General features: G+C 37.1%; 4 protein-coding genes and 1 pseudogene across 5 annotated transcripts; 4 read left to right on the top strand and 1 right to left on the bottom strand.

Moving 5' to 3' along the window:
• Positions 1–1,518: 1,518 nt before the first annotated feature.
• On the top strand, positions 1,519–8,244 carry EMB2279 (pentatricopeptide (PPR) repeat-containing protein). The gene is given in 10 exon segments (XM_086590796.1): positions 1,519–3,312; positions 3,850–4,041; positions 4,588–4,641; positions 4,643–4,667; positions 4,759–4,950; positions 5,280–5,393; positions 6,405–6,495; positions 6,573–6,730; positions 7,001–7,432; positions 7,690–8,244. Coding segments are annotated over 10 exon segments (2,904 nt in total). The 5' UTR covers positions 1,519–2,050; the 3' UTR covers positions 8,074–8,244.
• A 135-nt stretch (positions 8,245–8,379) lies between these two features.
• Positions 8,380–9,887, top strand: LOC147519121 (uncharacterized). Its single transcript, XM_086590797.1, has one exon. It carries the CDS (start codon positions 8,575–8,577, stop codon positions 9,664–9,666), a length of 1,092 nt encoding a protein of 363 aa, XP_086446923.1. The 5' UTR covers positions 8,380–8,574; the 3' UTR covers positions 9,667–9,887.
• Positions 9,888–13,815: 3,928 nt separating this feature from the next.
• LOC147519122 (NAD(P)-linked oxidoreductase superfamily protein) lies at positions 13,816–16,685 on the top strand. 2 transcript variants are annotated; one of them, XM_086590798.1, is made up of 10 exons: positions 13,816–14,325; positions 14,572–14,663; positions 14,757–14,797; positions 14,944–15,108; positions 15,200–15,222; positions 15,333–15,404; positions 15,488–15,694; positions 15,805–15,887; positions 15,967–16,029; positions 16,418–16,685. In XM_086590798.1, exons 1-10 carry the CDS (start codon positions 14,079–14,081, stop codon positions 16,601–16,603), a joined length of 1,179 nt encoding a protein of 392 aa, XP_086446924.1. In that variant the 5' UTR covers positions 13,816–14,078; the 3' UTR covers positions 16,604–16,685. The 2 variants fall into 2 exon arrangements, with proteins under 2 accessions (XP_086446924.1, XP_086446925.1); XM_086590799.1 differs by having other exon boundaries at positions 15,488–15,655.
• On the bottom strand, positions 16,614–21,358 carry LOC147519123 (gamma-soluble NSF attachment protein-like). Its single transcript, XM_086590800.1, is given in 10 exon segments — positions 16,614–16,927; positions 17,691–17,820; positions 17,996–18,075; positions 19,139–19,217; positions 20,202–20,266; positions 20,268–20,340; positions 20,625–20,783; positions 20,853–20,937; positions 21,030–21,097; positions 21,180–21,358. Coding segments are annotated over 10 exon segments (894 nt in total). The 5' UTR covers positions 21,230–21,358; the 3' UTR covers positions 16,614–16,822.
• Positions 21,359–21,914: 556 nt separating this feature from the next.
• Positions 21,915–22,683, top strand: LOC147519124 (uncharacterized; annotated as a pseudogene).
• Positions 22,684–23,010: the final 327 nt, after the last annotated feature.

Here is a 23,010-nt window from a genome sequence, read left to right on the forward strand (position 1 = left end):
CTAAGCAACTAGTTACCCGATCATGTTCAGTAAAATTCAGTTCTTAGTTCTTACATAATTAAAATCCCAAGTGCAATAATCCGCCAATCTCACTTGTGTTGGTCTCTCTAGAGCTGAAGGCAAATTCCAATGGTTTGCGTTAAAACCGCACAATGATACAAGGCCACAAGTCCGTCTTAAAATTGTACAGTTGAATAAAAGATGCCTGTTCACGGGCCTTACTGTACCACAGGATAGGCCAGAGGCCCAGGAACTTCTCGTGGGGTAGTAAACAAAGTAGCTTTGCCATGTTGAGATATGAAAAAAAGAAGTTTGTGTAAAGGACGATGAGGAGAAATGAGCGACCGCATGTTTTTGCCGCCGGCATTGTTCTAAAAATCTGTCTAGGTGGCTGCCTAGGCGGTCTCTAGGGGCTAAGCAGTGCCCGACCGACTCGCCTAGTCCAAGTCATTTAAAAAATCGGTAAGCCGACTAGGCGGGTCTAGGTGGACCGATTAGGCGGGCTAGGCAGCCTCTAGGCGGTCCAATCACTTTTTTTTGAATGATTAAATAAGGGTGGAATTTGAGCCGAGGGCTCGGAGTTCGGCTTGGGCTTGGCTCGTTTAAGCTCGGCTCGAGCCCGTTCGTTTATTATATGAGCCGAGCTCGAGCTCAAATAAAAGCTCATGTAACAAATGAGCTTGATGAAGCTCGGCTCGTTTAGTTCAAATAGCATATTTATAGTGTAAAATAACTGAGGGCTCGGAGCTCGGCTTGGCTCGAGCTCACTCGTTTAACTATATGACCCGAGCTCGAGCTCAATTTAAAACTCGTGTAATTAGCGAACCGAGCTTGAGCATTGTAAAGCTTGGCTTGTTTAGCTCGAATTCCACCCTTATAATTAAATATTGAAAATTAAAGGCCCGTGTAGGCTTAAGATATGAATGAGTTTAAAATATTAAAGTCTAATGTAAATTATATGTCACTATAACAAATAGTATGTTTTTATATGAAGTCGATATTCTTAAACTATTACGCATTTTTGTAATAAATATATTTGTTTGTGTTTATTTTTTGAATTATGACAAATGATTTTCTTCATTTCTTATAGTATAGGTGTGTATTACTATATATATTATGAAAAAAAACTGCCTAGTGCCTAGCCCGTCTAGGCACTGTATAGAAGGCCTAAGCGCTCTCCCACCGCCCGACTACCGCCTAGCGTTTTTTAGAACACTACTTTTTGGTAAGAAGTGAGAAGACAAGGTTAAAGGGAGTTACTCTCACTACGGAATATCGCAGATGTTTGGAATATCAAATATGGTTAAAAATCTATCAAGCGGAAGATGGGCCCGAGTTGGGCTTAGGCTATTTTTTGCGTATGGGCCAGACCTATCAAAGAGGACATGGACTAAAATTTCTAATCTATAGAACCTCGAATGGGCCCAAGTTTGTTAAAAAAGGTCCAAATCTATCAAATACGTTATTTTCATCCACGTTTATAAACACACCCTACTTTTATATGTTTTTTTTACTATACAAATGACAACCCGTTTCCACAACTGAGGTTCTACAGCTCGGGCTTCCAATTGTTATCTGGAAGTGTAAGTTCTCCTACTGACCTGTTCAAGTTCCAAGCATTTACTTAATTGTTACAAGTACTAGTTTAGTTGAGAACATGGACACAAGTTTTTATCATCTACACAAGTAAAACTCATTGTTTAACTATTAAATGGAGATAATTATGGCAAATGGACAAATGGCAGTGACCTTATCCACTAACTCTTCTACCAATCCTTCAGTTTTACAAGGGTTTTGGAGAGTTCCCTTAAACCCCGTATCTAAAATTGCTCTAAGTAGAAAGAATGTGAAGGAAAACCGAGTTTTCTGTGCAGTAGTAGCCAATGGTTTGGCTGATAGTGGAAAGTTTATTGAGAAACAGTTTGAGTTCAAACCTACTTTTGATGATTATTTGAAGGCTATGGAGTCTGTTAAGACTGGTAGGGAGACAAAACCTGTTGGAAAAGGACGTTAGGAGGGTGTCGGAGGGTTTGAAGAGGGCAAAGAGAGAATGGAATCAGGTTCTGAGGGGTATTCACATCGAATGGGGAATAGAAAGCGAGAAGGGTCGTATGAAAAGTCTCGTACACGGACTAGGCCAATGGGTGTGGATAATAGTGAAGTAAGTTTCATGGAAGGAAATAATGATGTTACGAGGCATGTGGATAATAGTGAAGTAAGTTTCATGGAAGGAAATAATGGTGTTACGAGGGATGTGAAGGAGGGGTTTTCAAGAAAAGGTGGTAGAGGAAGTATTGAAGACTCGAGTGGTAGAAGTAAAATAGGTTTTAGAAAAAGGAATAATGGAGTTTTGAAAGAGAGTAATAAGTTCGGTTGGAGGAGAGGTTCTTCAGAGGATGGTCGTGCAGGAAGTTTTCAAGGCTCAAGTCGACATAAATTGGAGGTTGGAGAAACTAACATGGATTTGAGCAGGGAAAGGGGACTGGAAGAGGAGAAGGATGAAGGAAGTTTAACTAAAACAAATCGAAAATGGACGAATGGTGTTACCAGTCGATTTGATGTTAAGCACCTGACCAGAAAGGATCATAGGTTTAGTGGAAGCTATAGAAATATGAATGTTGTTAAAAGACCTGGAGATGATGAGGATTTGCATGAAGTAGGTCTAGATCAGAAAAGGAATCGCATAGATTTGCAGAAGAAAAAACTCATTTCAAATGAAACGAGGGTAACAACTCAAGTTCGCAATGTAGAGAGGGCAAATGAATTTACTAGAATCAGCAAGGAGGCACCAGAGAGACAACAATCATACAGGTATAGTGGAAGTAAGGTCAGTGAGTCGTCATTAAACCAGACTTTGACTGATTGGGAAGAATTCTCTCAAAGTAGCAGTGAAATGAAGCTGGGTGAGATTGGTAGCTCTAAAGTTGCAGATGTGAATGTGAAGGATCTGTATCGCAAAAGTAACAATTCTGTGAATAGTATTAGAGTTGAGAATGACAGCTCTTATGTTAACCAAATTAACATGAGGGCAAATGGAAATGTGTTTGATGCAGAGAAACTTAGATCTAGGAGCACCAACTCATATATAAGGTTGGATAGTGACAACACTCAAACTGAGGACACTAGAAAGAAAGTTTCACTAAAAAGTGGAACTTTAACTAGGGTTCATAAATTTGATAAGGATGTCGACGAAAATGATATGGATATGGAAAGGGCTGCTTTCAAGTCTTTCGAGGTATTCACTGATGTTCGAGGCAGGCCACGCGTCTCGTGGTTGGAAATGGAGGAGAGGATCCAGAATCTAGCAAAATGGTAATTGTTTCTCTATGCTTTTTTTTTGCACGATAGCTATGGGGTTAGGCAGACCCCTACCCACATTCCTTAATCAAAATCTTACATAGATTGTTCCTGTTATATCCTCCTCAATGATTTTAGACAATTGTTCATCTATACTAATTTGAGTGTCGTTGATGTTATATATATTTCTTTCTCTTGATGGCTAATCATGAAGGAACAATGTTCTCATTTGTGATCTCGTTTACTTTTTAACACTTCTTAATTTATGTGCTACTTGTAATATTCTAAGTTACATTGACACGGACTCGTGTGTCTGTATCTAACACACATACGAAGTGTCTAACATGGTGAGATATAAAAGATTGAGGTATATATTACATATGATATGTGTCCATGTGTGTCTAACACGGACACGTGGATACGTATCCGGCACGGATTTTTTTTTGAAATATGGCATGTCCATGTAACATAGGTAATATTATGACTAAATATACTGCTATATAAGGATTTATTCTCTTAATGAGTGATTTTTTTTTTTTTTTTCTTGTCAAGGTTGAATGGTACAGACATCAACATGCCTGAATGGTTGTTCTCTAAAATGATTCATAGTGCCAGAATTAAATTCTCAGATCATTCTGTATTAAGGGTTATCCAGATACTGGGCACATTAGGGAACTGGAGACGCGTGCTACAAATTATTCAGTGGCTTCAATCACGCGAACGATTCAAGTCCTACAAGACCAGGTCCATGTTTTTGTTCACCCTTTGTTTTTTATTGCTTTACGTATATTTTGTGGCTTGTATCATTGGTGATGATGAATGTCTGTATTAAGGACCCGAACATTACATTTAGTTAAAAAAAAAAAAATCAAACTCTGTTTTTGCTTTCCAACTCTAGAAGGTAGATTAAAGTCATTAAACACTTCATTTTGGATCCAGGTAAAAGTTTGCACCCTACTATTTGTGGAGTGTCATGCCTTGGATTTGAAATGCAGTTATATGTATACTCCTTGTATCTTGCAGCATAGATGGGCACAAATGTAATTGTCCAGAAATATCTTCATGTGGCTTACCAACTGGTTATATCAGCACTATTCTTTGATCCTGAGTTGTACTGTCAAATTGTTTCTTCAACTCTTCAAGTTGCCTCTCTAATAATTTGAGATGTACATGCCAATTGTCAATTGATATGTATTCTCCAAATGCCAACTGATCTACATTAGAACATTTCTTCCACATCTATCTGTCTGACCGTTGTCAGTCAAATCTGTCTATGTTAATATGATACAGATATATATACACGGCAGCCCTTGATGTACTTGGCAAAGCAAAAAGACCGGTAGAGGCTTAACGTATTTCACTCGATGCGGGTAATTCATGGCAACACATATTAGTTTAGGGTCATAATTTAACTATACAGGAAGTAGAAATATTATCTGATCTAATGTTCTTTTCTTCTAGGAAGGATTTTCTTCTTATCCCGACCTTGCAGCTTATCGTTGTATTGCCGTTACTCTTGGACAAGCAGGACACATGAAAGAACTTTTCGATGTTATTGACTGCATGCGTTCTCCTCCTCAGCATAAATTCAAGACTGGATTGATTGAGAAGTGGGATCCACGATTGGAGCCAGACATAATTGTTTATAATGCTGTGAGTAATCTAGCTATGGTTACTGTAAGGTGTCCAAAATGCGGTTCTTGTTGAAAAACGGTTTGCCATGTATCAAGGAGTCTATATGTTATTGGTGTATTAGGGGTCTAGAATGTGGTTATTGTCGGAAAATGGTAGACCAATACCACGTATCAAGGGATCCGTATGCCTTTTTTATGTTGTTTGTACAAATAAGACATGGAACACCCCTTGCGATGAGCCATAGGACTGACGTAGTATTCTGTGGGTTCGTAATTTCATATTCAAATTTTCAAAGATCTAGAGAGAAACTGTGAATGCTGAGGATTTTGTAATTGTCATCCATGTAGGTTTTGAATGCTTGTGCTCAGCGGAAACAATGGGAAGGGGCTTTTTGGGTTTTGCAACAGATAAAACAACAAGGTCTACAACCTTCAAGCACTACATATGGCCTCATTATGGAGGTATAAACTGTCAACTGCATTCTCTCGCTATTTTTTACACAGCTTACTTTAGTCTTTATAGACTTATATAGCAATACTATATGATACATACAAATCTTTTTAATTAACAGATCTTCAAATAAATGTGTTGAATAGTTTCGATGCCACTTTTCATTCTGGAATTTGCGGATTTGAAGATAGTGTGCCTGATATTCTTCACCCATGACATCTTCAATAGAGTTACCTTGTATTAATGTAATATGGTTTTTCTCCTCCTTCTGTAACACACTCATAATGTTTCAACTTTCATGTTTGTTTCGTCTAATCACATCCGTTTCATGCGCTCATCACGCAGAACTCATTAAGCCACAACATCTGTATAATAGATTTTTTACCTTTTACATTCGAGTCCTTAAACTTTGTACCTCTTTACTCTTTTTTTGTGCCCAATAAACTGCATTTGTGATTTGTTTAATTTCGGATCGAGTTTGGACAATCACTCTCTATAATGTTAGTTTTTTGTCAGAATCCCAGATTTCTTCAGATGCTAGTGATCTTCTCTTGTTAGGTCTTGGTAATGGACTATGTTGGAGTTGTAATTGCTTGTAAGTTGTAATATAGCCAATTATTATGTACGAGGATGCCACTAGCTTTAGGGATTGTGAATCCTTCCGGCAATGTACTCATGTATTATTAGCACCTACCCTAAGCTTTATTCAAAAAAAAATTGTGGGTTTTGATTACTTTGCCTAATAATGTGAATTACTTCTTCGGCACGAAACTATTTGGGCAGATGCATAAGCAACTTCATACGTTTTTTTTCTTTAAGGTGGTCAAGCCATCAAGCAGAATTGTATTCATGTTCTACATTATTCCATTGTTTGTGGTATTTTGGGTTTGTTCTGTAGGATAGAATATCCTCTTTGTTTGGCCAACAGGTCCTCTAACTTCTAAGGTCCCTGTTGTGTTTGCCAAGCATTGCATAGAATATGCATTATTGATTTTAGTTCTGACAAATTGTCTTTTGAATAGGTAATGTTTGCATGTGAAAAGTACAACTTGGTTTACGAGTTCTTCAAAAAAGTGGAGAAGATTACAATTCCAAACTCTTTGAATTATAAAGGTATTCAAGTGAGTTGGCCTCTAGATACCCCTCCTCATCTTGTTAAGGTTATCTTATATTCCTTTTGTGCTCTACAGTTCTTGTGAATACTCTTTGGAAAGAAGGTAAAGCAGATGAAGCTGTGCTTGCTGTCAAAGACATGGAACGGCGAGGAGTAGTGGGCTCTGCTAGTCTCTACTATGACCTTGCTCGTTGTCTATGTAGTGCAGGAAGATGCCAAGAAGCATTGATGCAGGTTGGTGTTGTATTTTCGTGCTCTTTGGCTAGATTTATTTGATGTGTTTCCTGTCATGGTTCAAACTGCAACATAGTTTCCTGTTGCAACTCGTCCATGACAGGATTTAGTTATGAAGTGCATAATAATAGAACCAACCTTTGTGCATATTTTTCATTTACTCTCACCGAGTTACTGCAAAATGTTAATGGTAAATCGACTTCCTTATATCTATCTTGCTTTAGCTAGGCAGCTGACTAACCATGGATTCACATGTTTTATTTTTCACAGATGGACAAAATTTGTAAGGTTGCACATAAGCCTCTGGTTGTGACTTACACGGGGCTGATTCAGGCTTGCTTGGATGCAGGAAGTGTTCAAGATGGCGGTTTTATTTTCAAACAAATGCAAGAGTTTTGCTCCCCTAACCTGGTGACTTGTAATATAATGCTGAAAGCTTACCTAGAACACAAAATGTTTGAAGATGCAAAGGATTTGTTTCAGAAGATGTTGGATGGTAGCTGTCACATAACAAAAAGAAGTGACTGCAAGAATACTGTTACCCCTGATAGTTACACATTTAACACCATGTTAGATTCCTGCGCTGCTGAAAATAAGTGGGATTATTTTACATATTGCTTTCAGCAAATGCTCCATCGTGGTTACAACTTCAACACAAAACGTCACCAACGAATGATATTGGAGGCTTGCAGGGCTGGAAAGGTATACTTCTAATTCAACTTATCCTTATAGAACTAGTCGAGGTATAATTCTGGACGACATGGGAATTATGTTTAAGACTCTCATAGCAATTGGAACTAAATTTTATGATCAGAAGGCCTATAAAGATTTTATTCACAAGTCACAACATAGAAAAACTTGAGGTGTATTCCAATGGGGGACAGTGGTTACCACAAGTTCTGTAAATATCTTAAGATCTTCCAGCAAAAATTGGCTAATGTGTCTTTGACCATGTCCAGGTAGAGTTATTGGAGACAACCTGGAAGCACTTGGTTAGAGCGAATCGTGTTCCACCTCCTCCTCTAGTGAAAGAGAGGTTTTGCATGAAGTTGGAGAAAAATGACTATGACACTGCAATCTCCAGCATCTCAAGTCATCCACCAAATGAGCTCCGACTTCAAGCTTTCTCTGAGAAGGGCTGGCTGGATCTACTGAAGGCCAACACAGATAGATTTCAGAAGGATACTATCACTAGCTTGACACACAAACTGAGCATCCTGGTTGCTGGAAATGAGCAGCCACTCCCAGCAATTAAGAATCTAATATCTTCGTGTAAAGAATATATCAGAACTCAAACAGTAGCAGCTGAAATAAACGAAGCAGAAAATATTTGTCTAACGTAGACAAACAATCACAAGAAAAACGTCGTCATTAGTCATTAGTCATTACCATTTGTACAAAGAGGATAACATTTGTTGTTGTTGTAGCAGATTGCATTATGCTGTACAAACTACAAAGCACTACTGAAAAGTGAAAGCTACTGAACTACTGAAGTATGAAAAGTTTGGAAAGCCTCTGAAATGTGTAGACTTCTTTAGGGTTGTCATATGTGCTGTAGTTTTCCTACCGTTTATTTTTGACGGCATGGGTGATGGTTGATGGATGAGGGGGTGTCATTAACTTTTTGATATATGGGGAGGTGTATCATGCAACTTTTAAAGAGTCAAAGTCCTCTCGGTTCTTCCTCCAATTTATATTAAAGTAGAGGGGAGCGTCTTTTCCCAGTGTTTAAATATCCAATTCATGCTCACACACTCCAAATACAGAAACCCTAAAAACAGGAGCGGGAACAAAGAAACCTCCACAAACACATTTGTTGAATGATCAACTCTTTTTATTAACTCATGAGTTCTGCTGTCCTAGAAAGTTCTTCATCTTTTGGTTGGTTGAGTCCTAGAATCTCATTCAGCCGTGATTTTCTCCCAAATCAAGAATCTACTAGAAATAATGCAGATCAAGATAATAGTGGAGATTTTGAGTTTAGACTAGAAGATCCACCAAAGAAAATGCTTGATGCAGACCAGCTTTTCTCCGACGGAAAGCTCGTCACCTCACAGCCGGCTGCTACTACTAAGAGTGAAGAAAATCATGATGAAATAATTGTTTGTAAAATAATTGATGAAGAAATTTCTCCAAAAGCACCAAAATGTACTTCTAGTAGATGGAAAGAGTTTCTTGGGTTGAAAAAAAACAAACTTGAAGATTTACAGAAATCAGCTTCCATGCCTTCATCAAAGAGTTCAAAGTCTTTCAAGTCTTTCCTTCATAGAAACTCTATTAAATCTTCTTCTTCTTCTTCATCATTTGATTCTACTTCCATGAATTTTCCTTTACTAAAAGACTTTGATACAGAGTCTGTATCCATTTCTTCTAGATTATCACTATCTTCATCATCATCATCTAGTCATGAACATGAAGATCTTCCAAGATTATCTCTAGATTCAGAAAAACTCAGTTTGAATTTATTCCCCCTACATAGAAATCCACCTAGAGTGAAACTAACAAAGCAGCCCAAACCGAAAGCGGCGGCATCAAGACACACTACTACTTCTAGGCAAAATGCAAGTTCTAGAGTGGGGAGAACCGCGACACGGAAAGCACCAGAGGAGAATGGTAGTAGAGGAGTGTCTGTGGGTGATAGTCCAAGGATGAATTCTTCAGGGAAAATTGTTTTTCATAGTTTGGAAAGAAGTTCAAGTAGTCCTAGTAGTTTTAATGGTGGGCCTAGAATGAAAACAAGAGGAATGGAGAGATCTTATTCTGCTAATGTTAGAATTAGGCCTGTGTTAAATGTTCCTGTTTGTTCACTTCGCGGGTCTTCGTCTTCGAAATCGGGTTCTGGTTTTGGATTTGGACAGTTTTTTTCTTCTCAGAAGAGAGATGGGGGTGCTAAAAATAAAGTCACCAAGAGGAATGCTAATGAGAGTAATCGGTAACTTTTTTTTTCGGAAATTTTAAGTTATTGGTTTGAATTGCTGCTCATTCATGATTATTTGGTTTTAAGATTTAACAGATTCAGATGTATATATATGTGGGGATTTTATCTTCTGTATTCATTGTTTTTCGTTGCATTTTTGGGCATTTGTTCCTTTAAATACTTTGAACCGAACTTTGCAGAATTGGGACATTCTTCTAAATTTGTTTAATTCCTTAAAAATGCTTGCACCAAATGTTCAGATTATCCTAAATACATGCTATACATAGCTTTAGTCATGACAATGTAAATTCTGGCTTAGAATTTGGAACTAAACATAGCTTTAGTCATTCCGGTGGAAATTCTGGCATAAATTTTAGAATGGCTTCAGACTTTCAGAGTAACTGGCTGGCTCACGTGCCATCTGACTAACTGAGTAGGCTGAAGGAGATAAGAGTTGCAAACCCCACCCCCACCCTTCTGGGAAGGTCGAATGAGCCCCATAACAGTACTTTTTAATTGGACATTTTAATTAGTAAGTTCCTTGTGCAGTTGTCCTATATGCCTATGAGGTTATTAGTGTGTTACTACTTCTACAAATATCGACTTGAGTTCATGATCATAGGCTGACCCTTCTCCGATCATCTTATGGTTCCGTGTATTTGGGGAGAGGAGATGCTTAGATTCAAACATTATATTGGAACTTGGAAGCAAGCTGCTATGATCTTTGTTGAATGTAATTGGAACTTGCAAAGTTAAGTTGCAAGTCAGTCGATCCTAACACTGTTCTTTGACTGGCTTGTAGTAGATCATCACTGGTCCACAAGCCCAATACTATTGTTTTGTTTACAATTTCTTTTCAAAAAGAAAATGGTTCGGTTATTTATGTCTGTTGGTGCATGTGATAGGTACTTTCAATGAATAATTGATCCATATAATTGGTTTCATTATAGATATTCCTTGGAATAATGTTTATCCCTTCGTTTGTTTATAATATTTCTCTTATTTTGTATTTTAGTAGATTTTTAGAACAAGTTCCTACGCCTTTACCAAAAAAGAACAAGTCCCTACGAAAGCTAATCCCTGTTTGAAAATTCAAATACACGAGCGACATGAGCTGATGCCTGATGCGCCAATAAGTTCGAATCCAAGTATCCAACCATGTCAGTGTATAATTCGAAGAACAGTGACAGTCTAATCTCTTGGACTGGTCATGACTCATGAGATCATTTAATCCTTGTCATGTAGTTTATGTTGTTAACTTGTTATAGTTTTAAAAACTTGAATGGTGCCCAGAAAATTTGTTAAGTTCTTCATTATGTTCTGAGCAGACAACAAAATTTGAACTGAAGTTTTAATGGTTTAGAGCAAGTCCAATTGAGAGTTGTTAAATTGGGATGCTAAAAGGTGCAACATATGTTTTTTAGCTTGCCCAGCCAAATTTGGTACCCCAAAATCAAAAACCAATCTAATCGCGTTTTTGTTTTGAAGTGCTAAATGATACGGATGTTATAGTTTTTGCCGTTCGTCTATTATTTTGTAATTTAGATTGAATCTTTTTTGGACGGATGACACAGTTTCTGCCATCTGTTGAAATTTAACACACGGACGGCAGAAACTATGCCGTCCGTCTTCCGAACTTATTATAGCAACTACTAGTGAAAGTCTTAACTTTGGTTTGGTTTTTTACTTCTTCCAAATTTAAGACCATTTTAGCAGCTATTGGAATGACATTTTTGTGGTTGGGGTACTATATTTGCCATTAGCAGCTCATATAGCTCCCCATTGGACTTGTTTTTATCAAGATAAAAAAAGACTAGTTCCCATACTAGCCTCTATATTTTTGTATACTAGTTCTATTTGAAAAATTATTACTTCTCTTCCTTGTTTATTCATTGGTCTTGATATTTACTATCGGAAAGACTGAAACTGGATGTGTCTAAGCTATATCTGAAACTAAGTTTTCATCTATTCTTTTGTTGGAAAGATGAAAGCATAATTTCTTTTCTCATGGCCTTCTAGGCTTCTAGTATTCTTGAGATTAAGAAGAATGAATTATTTATGAGCATAAACGTATATAACATGAGGTAGGAGTGTAGTACTGTGGAATTATAGGAGATTCCTTACTTCATATACTCATCGTAAGGTCTCCTGTACTCCCATATAAGCCGGCCATTGTCTGTCTCTTGCTCTTTTTGTCTCTGCTCGACTGGTGCTGCACCAAGTAAATTGGCCCTGTCCTTTTTTTGGTAAGTCCCTCACATGGGTTCATATTCTCAGTGGCCAAGATGACTTGGATAAAGACAATAATTTAGAGCGGGAGAGTTAGACTCTTCCTTAAAGGCAGTAAAGAGACATGTGGTAGTTGCTAAGATGGTAAGAAAATTTTGTATTCTTACATGGTTCATTTGGTACGGATTAATGTCATTTTGAGAAATACACGCTCCGGTTCCTAAGAGGGGTCCTGTAATTTAAGATTGCCCTTGAGAAATTCTCACCTGTAAAGGTTTGCACCCTGCAAGTCTGGCAACCACTCATATAACACTTGCAGCACATAAGACATGCCCATTCATGTCAAAAAGCAGGCTTGCTTGCAGCACGAATCTCTGAAGTCTGAATCCAATGCAGTTGAAATCTTGAAATCATATATGCGCAATGAAGAATATTTTTACTGATGTAAAAGATAGAAAGTATATTACAGTATTACACTGCCCAGCTTCCTCAAGCTAAACTTCATTCGCATCCTACATTATTTGGAGAGTTTTAGGTGTTACTTTGAAAATTCATCTCATGCAAACCGTGCAGGCAACCAACCAACTTAGTACCCAATCTGAAAACTAGAACATTATAAATTAGTTGCTTCCAGATTTCTTTAAGTCATATAAACCATTTACTTACTTTAATTTAAGATCCATGGCTTCCATTTATAGTTCTTTAACATTGCTAATGTTGTGCTTATTGTTTCACTGCAATGCTTACTCATGTGTGGCGTATCGTCGACTGTTAAATGCAAATAACAAACTTGAAGCCACTCCATCTCCGCTACCATCGCTTGAATACGTTCCTACTACCTGGGAACAGCTGATGTTCCCTATTTTGCCTGCTCTAGAAAATAATCCTCTTGTACCTCCCAATACAATATTCAACCCTCGTCCAATTCTAAACCCAGATCCAATCTTGCACCCAAACCCAGACCTACCACCAATTCCAACAATGCCTGCTATCCCAACTCTCCCCTCACTTCCTTCTGTCCCATTACCTGGGTTCCGAATCCCACTCTTGGGTATGAAGGACAAAGAGACCCCTTAAGACGAAATGCACATTAGTTCATGTTATGTAGTTGTTTTATTTTCTAGCTCATGTTACAATAATTTCGTGATTGACTGTATTGTTCTAGATTAGAATTTGAGTCTTATCATCAGTAATTTCTTCTTTGTACCTGTTGTAATGGCATTTAAATATTTATAAATGACTCCCTATTTAAGTTATCTATTTTTTCCGTCCTAATTCTTCTAAAATCATCTTTGGTTCTTTTGGACAATGTAATCAGTATGGCTGTGTTTGATAAAAAGCAGATGATTTATCAAAAAAAAAAGATAAAAAGCAGATGAATACGTAGTAAAAAATGTGTTGTGGTTGTAGTGTTGTACACATTTGCTCCATGCCTATTGTCAAGCAAGGCAACCAGGCAAGCATGTACATGAAATTTGAATGGATATAAATAAGGTTAAAGTATTTACATGAATGAAAATGAATCAAAAGTTCAAAACTAAACTACGGAAACACTGTTTATGCACCACATCGCGTACGCTGTGGCGCTGTGCAGTTGGGTTGGCAGGTTGCAATTTGTTATCCATGCTACCATCAACTGACCGAGCTTTTTTACAATTGCAGCTGCTAGTGAGCATAACCAGAAAGCACGACGCCACAAAAGCCACCCTACTATGCAATTGACTTAAATGTTAAAGCACCCCGACCTCATGTCCTCGTGGAATAAAAAGAGAGATTATGAAGGAGATATTCTAAAATACTTAAATTTTATTTCAATCGTTAAAGGCAAAAAAAAAAAAAAAAAAAAAATTAAAGCCCAAGTACAAGCCCAAACTCATAATGTATATAAAGGCCCAAAGTTGGTGGTTATATTTTTCTTTCTTCATTTTCCTGATAAAACAAATTAGTGGTGGTTGTAGCGCCTAGTGACTTAAGTGAGTACTGAGGCCATATTACTAATGAGGTACATTTGTCTCGGTCGTTACCACAGAAAATTCTACAAAGTACAAACCCAAGTAAGTGATCGATAGGAAAGTAGGAGAACTGAATTCCTTAAATAGAGAAATCATTTCTTTAATGCAAGGCTGTGTGTGCTAGATTGTATCAAAAAGAAAAAAGTTAAAAAAAAGTTGATTGGATTTGTTTGTTTCCTAACAATCATTCATGGCTCTGCATGTTTCTGTTAGCAACCCAAGCTTTTTAACAGTTTCTGGAAATAACTTAAAGAGAGCAAACTATCAGCATGGTAAACAAACAATAAGAGCAGTTGCTTCTTCTGAGGATGTGAGCACATTGAGCAAAGATGAAGATAAGATTAAGTTGGGTGGTTCTGATTTAAAGGTCACCAAACTTGGGATTGGAGCTTGGTCTTGGGGTGATACCTCTTATTGGAACAACTTTGAGTGGGATGGTAAGCAGTAAGCTGTTTCCCTTAAGCATTTTTAATGCTGAAGTTTTAAAATATGTGTATCCGAGTTCTCATAGTTTAGTCACTAATTGTTATGTCTAAGTTAGAATCTGTACATGAAATCTGAGTTTCTAACGTATTATCTGTTCCAACATTTAGCCCAAAAAATCAACATATTATCTGCATTATTCCACAGTAGTGTAAGACATAAGATGATAATTATGATAGTTCTAATTTTCGCATTGACAGATAGGAAGCTCAAGGCAGCTAAAAGTGCATTTGATACTAGTCTTGATTCTGGCATAACTTTCTTTGATACTGCTGAAGTCTATGGTTCAAGTGTGAGTGCAAATTCTTCTTTACTTGATCTTTGTACTATCACATTTGTTGGTCTTAGCAATCTAAGAACTCGTCTTTGTATGTCTTCCTTGCAGTTCACCTTTGGTGCAATTAGTTCTGAGACTCTACTTGGAAGGTAACAATCTTGACAAGAAGAAAGCATTTTGCTTATGGAAGTTATTCCTTAGTTCTCGCATTTTGCTTTGGATTTGAATATATATGTCTGTTCTACATGTGAAGTTCATGAACAACCTTATGCAAATATTGTTCGTTCATGTGTAGGTTCATCAAGGAAAGGAAAGAAAAGGATCAAACAGCAGAGGTGGCCGTTGCCACCAAATTTGCAGCTTTGCCATGGAGGCTGGGTCGTAAGAGTGTCGTTGCAGCTCTTAAAGATTCCCTGTCCCGTCTCGGTCTTTCTTCTGTTGAACTCTACCAGCTCCATTGGTCGGTAACTATTAGTTATAATTTTTTTTTCTCCATTAAAGATCATTCCGAAGACTAGTGGCTAACAAACAACATTTGCACTACTTTTCAGGCCGGGAATATGGGGAAATGAAGGTTATTATTCTTACTACCATGCCTTGTACAACACATTTGAGTTAATGTAATAATGAGAATCACGCCAGGATGCCGAAGAAACTTAACTCGTTGATTGAAAATCATTTCAGGGTACATTAATGGGCTTGGAGATGCCGTCGAACAAGGACTTGTTAAAGCCGTAGGGGTGTCGAACTATAGTGGTAGCTTTTTATCCACATACTAGTTTAGACTATTCTTGTTCAGATCTTACTCCAAATTAATTAATTGTTCCGTAATGCTCCAGAAAAGCGTCTTCGAGATGCCCATAAGCAGCTTCAAAAGAGAGGAATTCCATTAGCTTCGAACCAAGTAAATTACAGCCTAATATACAGGTTTCCAGAAGAGAATGGTGTTAAAGCCACTTGTGATGAGCTTGGAATCACTTTGATTGCATATTCACCTATCGCTCAAGGTGCAGAATATACACTTCTGTTCCTATGTCGTTATATTGGTGAACATCTAGACTCTCTCTAATAGAGATCTAGGTCTGTTAATTCACCAATGTCTTCTTTGTGTATTCAACTAACGGGAAGATGTTTTCCCTCCCTTGTACTCTTATAGGCGTTCTGACAGGAAAATATACACCTGAAAATCCACCTAAGGGGCCTCGAGGTCGAATATACACTCCAGAATTCCTCACAAAGGTAAACATTATGAATTATGCATAAATTGCTCCATAGCTTATTGAATTGTCACCAAATGACCGCTCTCTTTTCATTCTAGCTCCAACCTTTACTGAATCGAATCAAGGAGATAGGACAAACCTACAACAAAACTCCCACACAGGTACGTCTCATTAGCACAAGTAACCTTCAAACCAAAGGTAGTTTTGTTTCTCAACCAAAATACATAAATTTGATCCATAACCTTTAAGCTTTAACACAAGTATGAATAGGTTCTTTAATCTAGGAGTAGTAACCACTAAGCCTTTATATGCACCGACAGTAGATGTATATAACACTTAAAACATGTTGATTCTCTTTCCCATAAGAGTTGAAGTTCTCCAAGACCCCAACTGATTGTTGAATGCGAAAATATATATATTGTTGAATGCAAAATTTCTCGACCAGCCATTTCTCCATACCATTGGTCTAACTGATTTGACCGGCAAAAAGATCTAATTACGAGTTCATTGTAAATATTGAAGTCAACTAACAAGTTCTCCTCTATACAGGTGGTTCTCAATTGGCTAGTGTCACAAAATAACGTGGTGCCCATTCCAGGAGCCAAAAATGCAGAACAGGCAAAAGAATTTTCAGGTTCACTTGGGTGGAGGCTCACTGACGAAGAGATCACTGAACTCCGATCATTGGCCTCTGAAACAAAACCTGTCGTTGGCTTCCCTGTTGAAAAGTTGTAAATCCATATCCGAATTGAATTCTGATTTCTTTATTATACCAGTGTTAATATACATGAGAAAATATGAAATTTCTTGATAGCAATCACTATGTTTCTGAACACTATTACAGAGCATAAAGCCATTAAGTTCTAAAATATTCCATTCCTACCATATACCGAACCAAGACAGTTGATTATGTCTATGGCACAAAGTTTACTGGTATCTCTCTCTGGAAGAAAATTAAGTGAGGTCGTTCTCATCAAGAGGCTCTTCCTCGTCCATGGTTTCATTAGCTTTAAGGATGCTCAGATCGCCTGTCGGCAATTTCCTAGCTAGCCTGATGACCTGCAAGAATTCATAGACCATCATCTAGATTAGCTTGCAGGTCAAGAATAGGAAAGTATCCATATGTCCCTAGAACCTCTTGGGGTAAATTATGATACAGTTCCACACGGAAACTAGGAGAAACAATTATACATCAAATTTGGCTTCAGTGTAAGGAGTAGGGACAATAATTTAACCACAAAGTCTGGGTGAATGATTGTAATGGATACATTTACAGTAGCATACCAAAAGAGGATCCAAAGATATCAGAGATTTTTATCAGGCTGCAAACAAGACGCAATCAAAGTTAAAAGAGGATACATATTTATGACTTAGAATAGTAAGAAAGAGGTTGAGTAATATCTGAGTGGTAAAACAGTTGTTGCCAGCCATGATCCTACAACAAATTCCAAGTGAATCACATGCCATACATAATTTTAATTTTTTAACAACCATAGGGACTAAATATCATGCTCACCAAAGACCATCCGTCAAGTGAAATTCCAAGAAAAAATGTGCGTAATCTGTGAAGGCATTCATATACTTAATCACCCCCCCCCCCGCGTATCTGCAAAGGCGTTTATATTGTGCGCCTTAGTAATCTGTGAAGGCGTTTATATTCCTGTATACCTATCCTTACCCGAATCCTAGATTTTCAAAAATGTGGTATCGTACCCCGAACCTATGTCACCATATCTGTTTATCGGTACCCGTATCCGTGCATCATTGACCCACTTCATAACTACACGAATGAGTATAAAAAAGGGACCTGAGAATAACTTACCATATGGTCAAGATTTGAAACAGTGCTGGACTGGGCAAGACGTTTGATTTCATCAATATCGCCTTCTGCATAAGCAGATAGAAGTTTACTAGCACACCGACTCTGGTCACTACTAAGAAAAGCTCCAATCCTGCAAATAAATGAAAAACAAATTCATTAAAGAAATTCTAGGGAAAAAGGACCTGATTGAATATATGGAAAGACTATGCCAGAGACAATATCAAGGTGTGCAGCATCAGAAGTTGGGCTGCATATGCAATTATTTATCACAGAACATAGCGTGTACGATAAAAACAAAAACTTACTGAGAACAGTCATTATAGCATTTCTCCGCTTGCTTCAAGTCATGTGCATACAAGTACACAATAATTGCACTAAGATATGCCTGTATCCATAAAGGAAGCGTTGTGAAAAATAATAACACGAGCACAAGTTGACTGTTAACTCTACGACATTATCTGATTTTCATTTGTGTATTACTTCAACTCGAGTATGACAGAAGAATTACACTGCCTTAAATTTCATTTTTGGGAATAAAATCAATAAAGAAATCAATTGGTCCTCACCATGGTATTTAGTTCACTTTGGATATCTATAGTCAGTAGAGGTAATGGGAAGACAATGGTATGATTGAATTCTATAAAGTTAAGAGCTCAAGCTGTCAGAAAGTACAATAATAAGATCAAACTCATTCAACGACAAACCATGTGGAACATATATAAAGATCAACAGCATTCTTGCCAATATTGGCGCAAATATCATTATCATGTTATCACTACAGATAATTTCTTCTTTTTAGTACCAATGTAGCAGTTAATACTGTTATAATATGTTACGTATTTTCTTTTAAGTCCTTCATGGTCATTTACTCAATTCTATATCTTTTTATTCGTTTGTGTTCTTCTTTTCTTTCTTCCTCATTATAGTTCACCATCATTAATGAGGCAAAGAAGGCTGAGATTGCCTACAAGTACAAGATAAAGAAAAGTTAATATGACCCAATAACCTATCATCCCATGTTAGAAATGACAACCTCTCCCACCTCTCTACAAACTAATGAGAAGAGAAACTTCTGAACTCCTTGCATACTTTAGACCACCGATAAAGAAAAGCCTTTACCATTAACATAGTACATTACCCCATCCCCTTGTATTGTTAAGAGCCCTGCATACTACAATCAGCATCTTATTATTATTAATATTTTCTTCTTATAGTAGATGTCATTGCTGTGTCAAATTTATGTTCCCTCAGTGGTCATTTTCATATTTTGGTGTTTGAATCGGGGCATCGTCCCCAATTACCACTCTATTAAAATTATTTTGTTTTCTCAGTTTTCTTCATTGTTACCTTCTGCAACTGGGTGTAAGACCGTAAGATAAAGCTACAACAATCAACAGGGTAGAATTATTAGATGAAAGGGATCATGTACTTAAGAATCAAAACCTAACCTTGCACTGACTATTAGTGGCATTACAATGATCTGCTGCTAACCCCAGTCGCAGAAGAAATGTTGCAGCATCAGTATACCTGCAAATAATAAAATTACAGATCTATCAATCTATCATGATAATATTTTAGATACTTATGTAAACCAATATAAATTTCAAATTAACAATATCAAAAGCCCAAAGGGGTTCTGCAGAACAAACAATGTTCTATTTCTTTGTCAACATTTGTCATTAAAACAAGTTTCAATAATGTCACAAAAATATGCGGTTTCAAAGATGGAGCACAAGCTCCATCTATTACTACCTTAGCCAGACACGAAGTGAAGCAAGTCCCAAAAACAAGATTGCAAACAACTTTGAAATTAGTCAAATACTCAAATTACTAATCTGATAATTTCTAAATAAAGGGCCTAACAGAGCCTAAGAGAAGAGAAGTTCCTTAACCATCAATCAAATGCTTGCATTCTAGACTCGACGGTTCTATTTTATCGAGGCCACCCACCTCTCAATGCATACCAAACTTGGCTTCAATATCTTCTCTCCGGTGGCCTTGTTCAGTGGTAGCATCTCTATACCCTCTTACTCCTAAGTCCTTAGTACCCAATTGATCCCACCCCATCCCTGAGGGATTTTAGTCATGCCAATTTGATCTCATGCAAAACAAAGGGAATTTCTTTTCCCTCCTTTGATCTCCACCCTCACCTGTCATCCTTGTTGCTTGCCACAATCAAAGACTACATGAATTTTTATACTTCTCATCTTCTAAATCTAAACACCATTCCACCTCTTAAAGTATGTGATTGAATTAATTGACCCCAAATCTTTTTACGACTACTACTGACATATACATATTCCTTCGACGAAGGGGTACAAGAATTGAGTTTTGCGCATGTGAGCCGTAATAAATGTTCAAGTCCTGAGTTGGTGACACGTCATAAATTACATAAAATGATAAAACACAGTAGAACTCCCCCTCAACTCAGTTACATAAAATGGTCGAGAATACAAACATGTGTTGCTATATTGACACCATTAATAAACAAGTACAGATTCCCATCCTTACCTTTCTTGCTTAATATATACACTTGTGGCAGCACGATAAAGATCAAAGGCCATTTGCTCCTTCCCCGCCTTCTTCAAGCATAACACATGCATCAGTGTACAACTGAATGGCATCTTCTGGGGAAGAATCTTCAAGTGCACTATAAACAAGATAAATGCTATTTTGTTATGATAGACAAAATCAACTTTTAACATAGGGGATAGATCATGTTGTGGCACACATCTTCTCACTGAAAATACTGTCTACATAAAACCTCTCTATAAATAGAGAGAGATAACTTAAAAGACGTCATTGTTCAGTGATGTGGGATAAAACCCGCTAATAAACTAAATACAAACATCTAACCAAAAAAAAAAAATGCAGTAAAGTTAGCAAATGTAATTCAGACTTCAGACCAAAAAAAAAAAAAACTAGTGTGCATACCGAGCACCCTTTGCAAGAGAATCTGATGCAGGTTGACTTCTTCCACATTCGTTGTACAACTCAGATGCCCTTCTGTAATAGTCAAGAACATGACCCCATTTTCCTAGCTCCTTGGATATATTACCACAAGTCTCCATATGCTTAGCAGCATCCCATGGTCTGTTAAGCGTGTAAAGGATACATCCACAAAACATGTAAACACTATCATTTCAAAGTATAAAAGGATACGATGACTGCATTTCATGTCCTTTGGAAGCCTTCTCTAATGCCATCAATGCTTTCTCATTATCTCTTTTGTTCCTGTACTCAATAGCTGCAACAACAACAACAACAACAACAACATGAGAAGTTTTAAACTAGAGGTGGTGTAATATAACAGTATTTAAATGATCAACATTTACCAACCAGCAGCCTCATATAAGACAGTGGCAGAACTCCAATCAGCACTCCACCTAGTAAGTGTGAGTTTGGTTCTGCAAAGAAGAAATTTTGTCAAAGATTGATAATAAACATTAATGAATCTGAATTGATGAGAATGAAAAGTGGGGTGATTACAGCTTATCTCCTTTGAGAATCATCTTATCTGGATTCCGAGCCAACGACATAGCAGCTGCAGCTTATTATTAGATTAGATGATTCGATCGAACTTGGATTTTATTATATTAGATCACTACTCGTTTTTTAAGGTGTACTCCTGGATTCTTGTTAATTTTAAGGGCTCATACGACGATTTGGGCCAATCTAATTTTGCTTTTCTTTTAAACGGATCCATCTCATTCTGACATGAATGCCATAATGCCATTTTAGGTCCACATAATCATCTACTGTAGATGCAAAATGGCCAAGTCAAATTTTGATGGAAATCCTACTTTGTGGCATTTACACTGAAAACAAATAGTAGAAATTTAATTTTAACTATCATAGAATATTGGGATATTTAGACTTTGGTCCTAACAATAGTGGGTTTATTAGAGTTTGGTCTAGAAAAGCTTCAATATTATGGTTTAGACCTAGTTTGTTGACTGTTTAGTCAACTGAGTTGATTGTGGTCAATCTACTTGTATTTTAAAAATGACAATAATACCCCTCACGTGCAACATCATCTGAATATATAAATTAGATTTTGATACAAGAAATCAGGTCATCTTCTAAGACTTGGTCCCTACTATTATTTGACAAATTAGAGTTTAGTCCTACTTATCAACCATTAAAAAAACCAGTCTCCCAAACTCACAACATTTCCACCTAAAACACTTTGCAATTCTTTTTCTTATAAAATTTGAATCCATCATGATACATCCACTGAAAAGATACAAACTTCAACAACAAGAACAAGAAATTGAAGAAACACCAAACTCAACTTCTCTTCTTCCAGCTAAGAAGAGAAAATAATCAAGAGATTACTCACCACCATTCCATTTCCCATTCAACACCACCCCATAAAACACAAAAACTACCACCTGTTATTTACCTGCAAAGAAAAGAGTTTGGGATCTTCAACCTCTTTTCAATAGCCCAAAGAAAAAACCCAGTTTGCATTTAGATCTCAATCTTTAATACCAACAGTCTCCTGAAAAAGAAACACCAATACCCAGTTCCATTTCACATAAAGAATTTGAACTTTTCAGTATAGTTAAGGAAGACGAAGAAGAAGAAGATGATGATGGGATTCTTTGTGGTGTTTGTCAGAGTACAGATGGAGATCCATCAGACCCTATTGTGTTTTGCGATGGATGCGATTTAATGGTTCACGCAATTTGTTATGGAGATCCCCTTGTTCAAGGTATACCAGAAGGTGATTGGTTTTGTGCTACTTGTGAAAAGATTCAGGTCGACAATGGCGAGAAGGAAAAGGTTTATGGCCGATATAAGCTGAAGCGGTCGAGGTGGGGTTTCTTTGTGGTGGTGGATTCTTGATTGGAATTAGAAGAGAAGGGAAATGATTGGTTGAATAATCGATTGAAGATTGATTTGGGTAGTGAATTATTGAAGTTGTTGAAATTTTCCATGATGATGAAATGAAAATGAATGATGAATTGAAAGTCAATTTCATTTTTCTTGTTTTTTTTGTTCAGTTTTTTGGTGAAGAGATAGTGAAAAAGATTAATGGTACAGTTGACAAGTAGGACTAAACTCTAATTTGTCAAATAACAGTAGGGACCAAGTCCTTAAGATGACCTTATTTCTTATATCAAAATCTAATTTATATATTCAGGTAATGTTGCTCGCGAGGGGTATTATTGCAATTTCAAAATACAAACAGATTGACCACAGTCAACAACCAAAACTAGGACTAAACCCTAATATTCAGGCTTTTCTGGACAAACCCTAATAAACCAACTGTTATTAGGACCAAAGTCTAAAAAACCCTAAAATATTTCGTTTT

The sequence above is a fragment of the Coptis chinensis genome, chromosome 2 (genome assembly GCF_015680905.1).
Source record: "Coptis chinensis isolate HL-2020 chromosome 2, ASM1568090v1, whole genome shotgun sequence".
Taxonomy (NCBI): Eukaryota; Viridiplantae; Streptophyta; class Magnoliopsida; order Ranunculales; family Ranunculaceae; genus Coptis; species Coptis chinensis.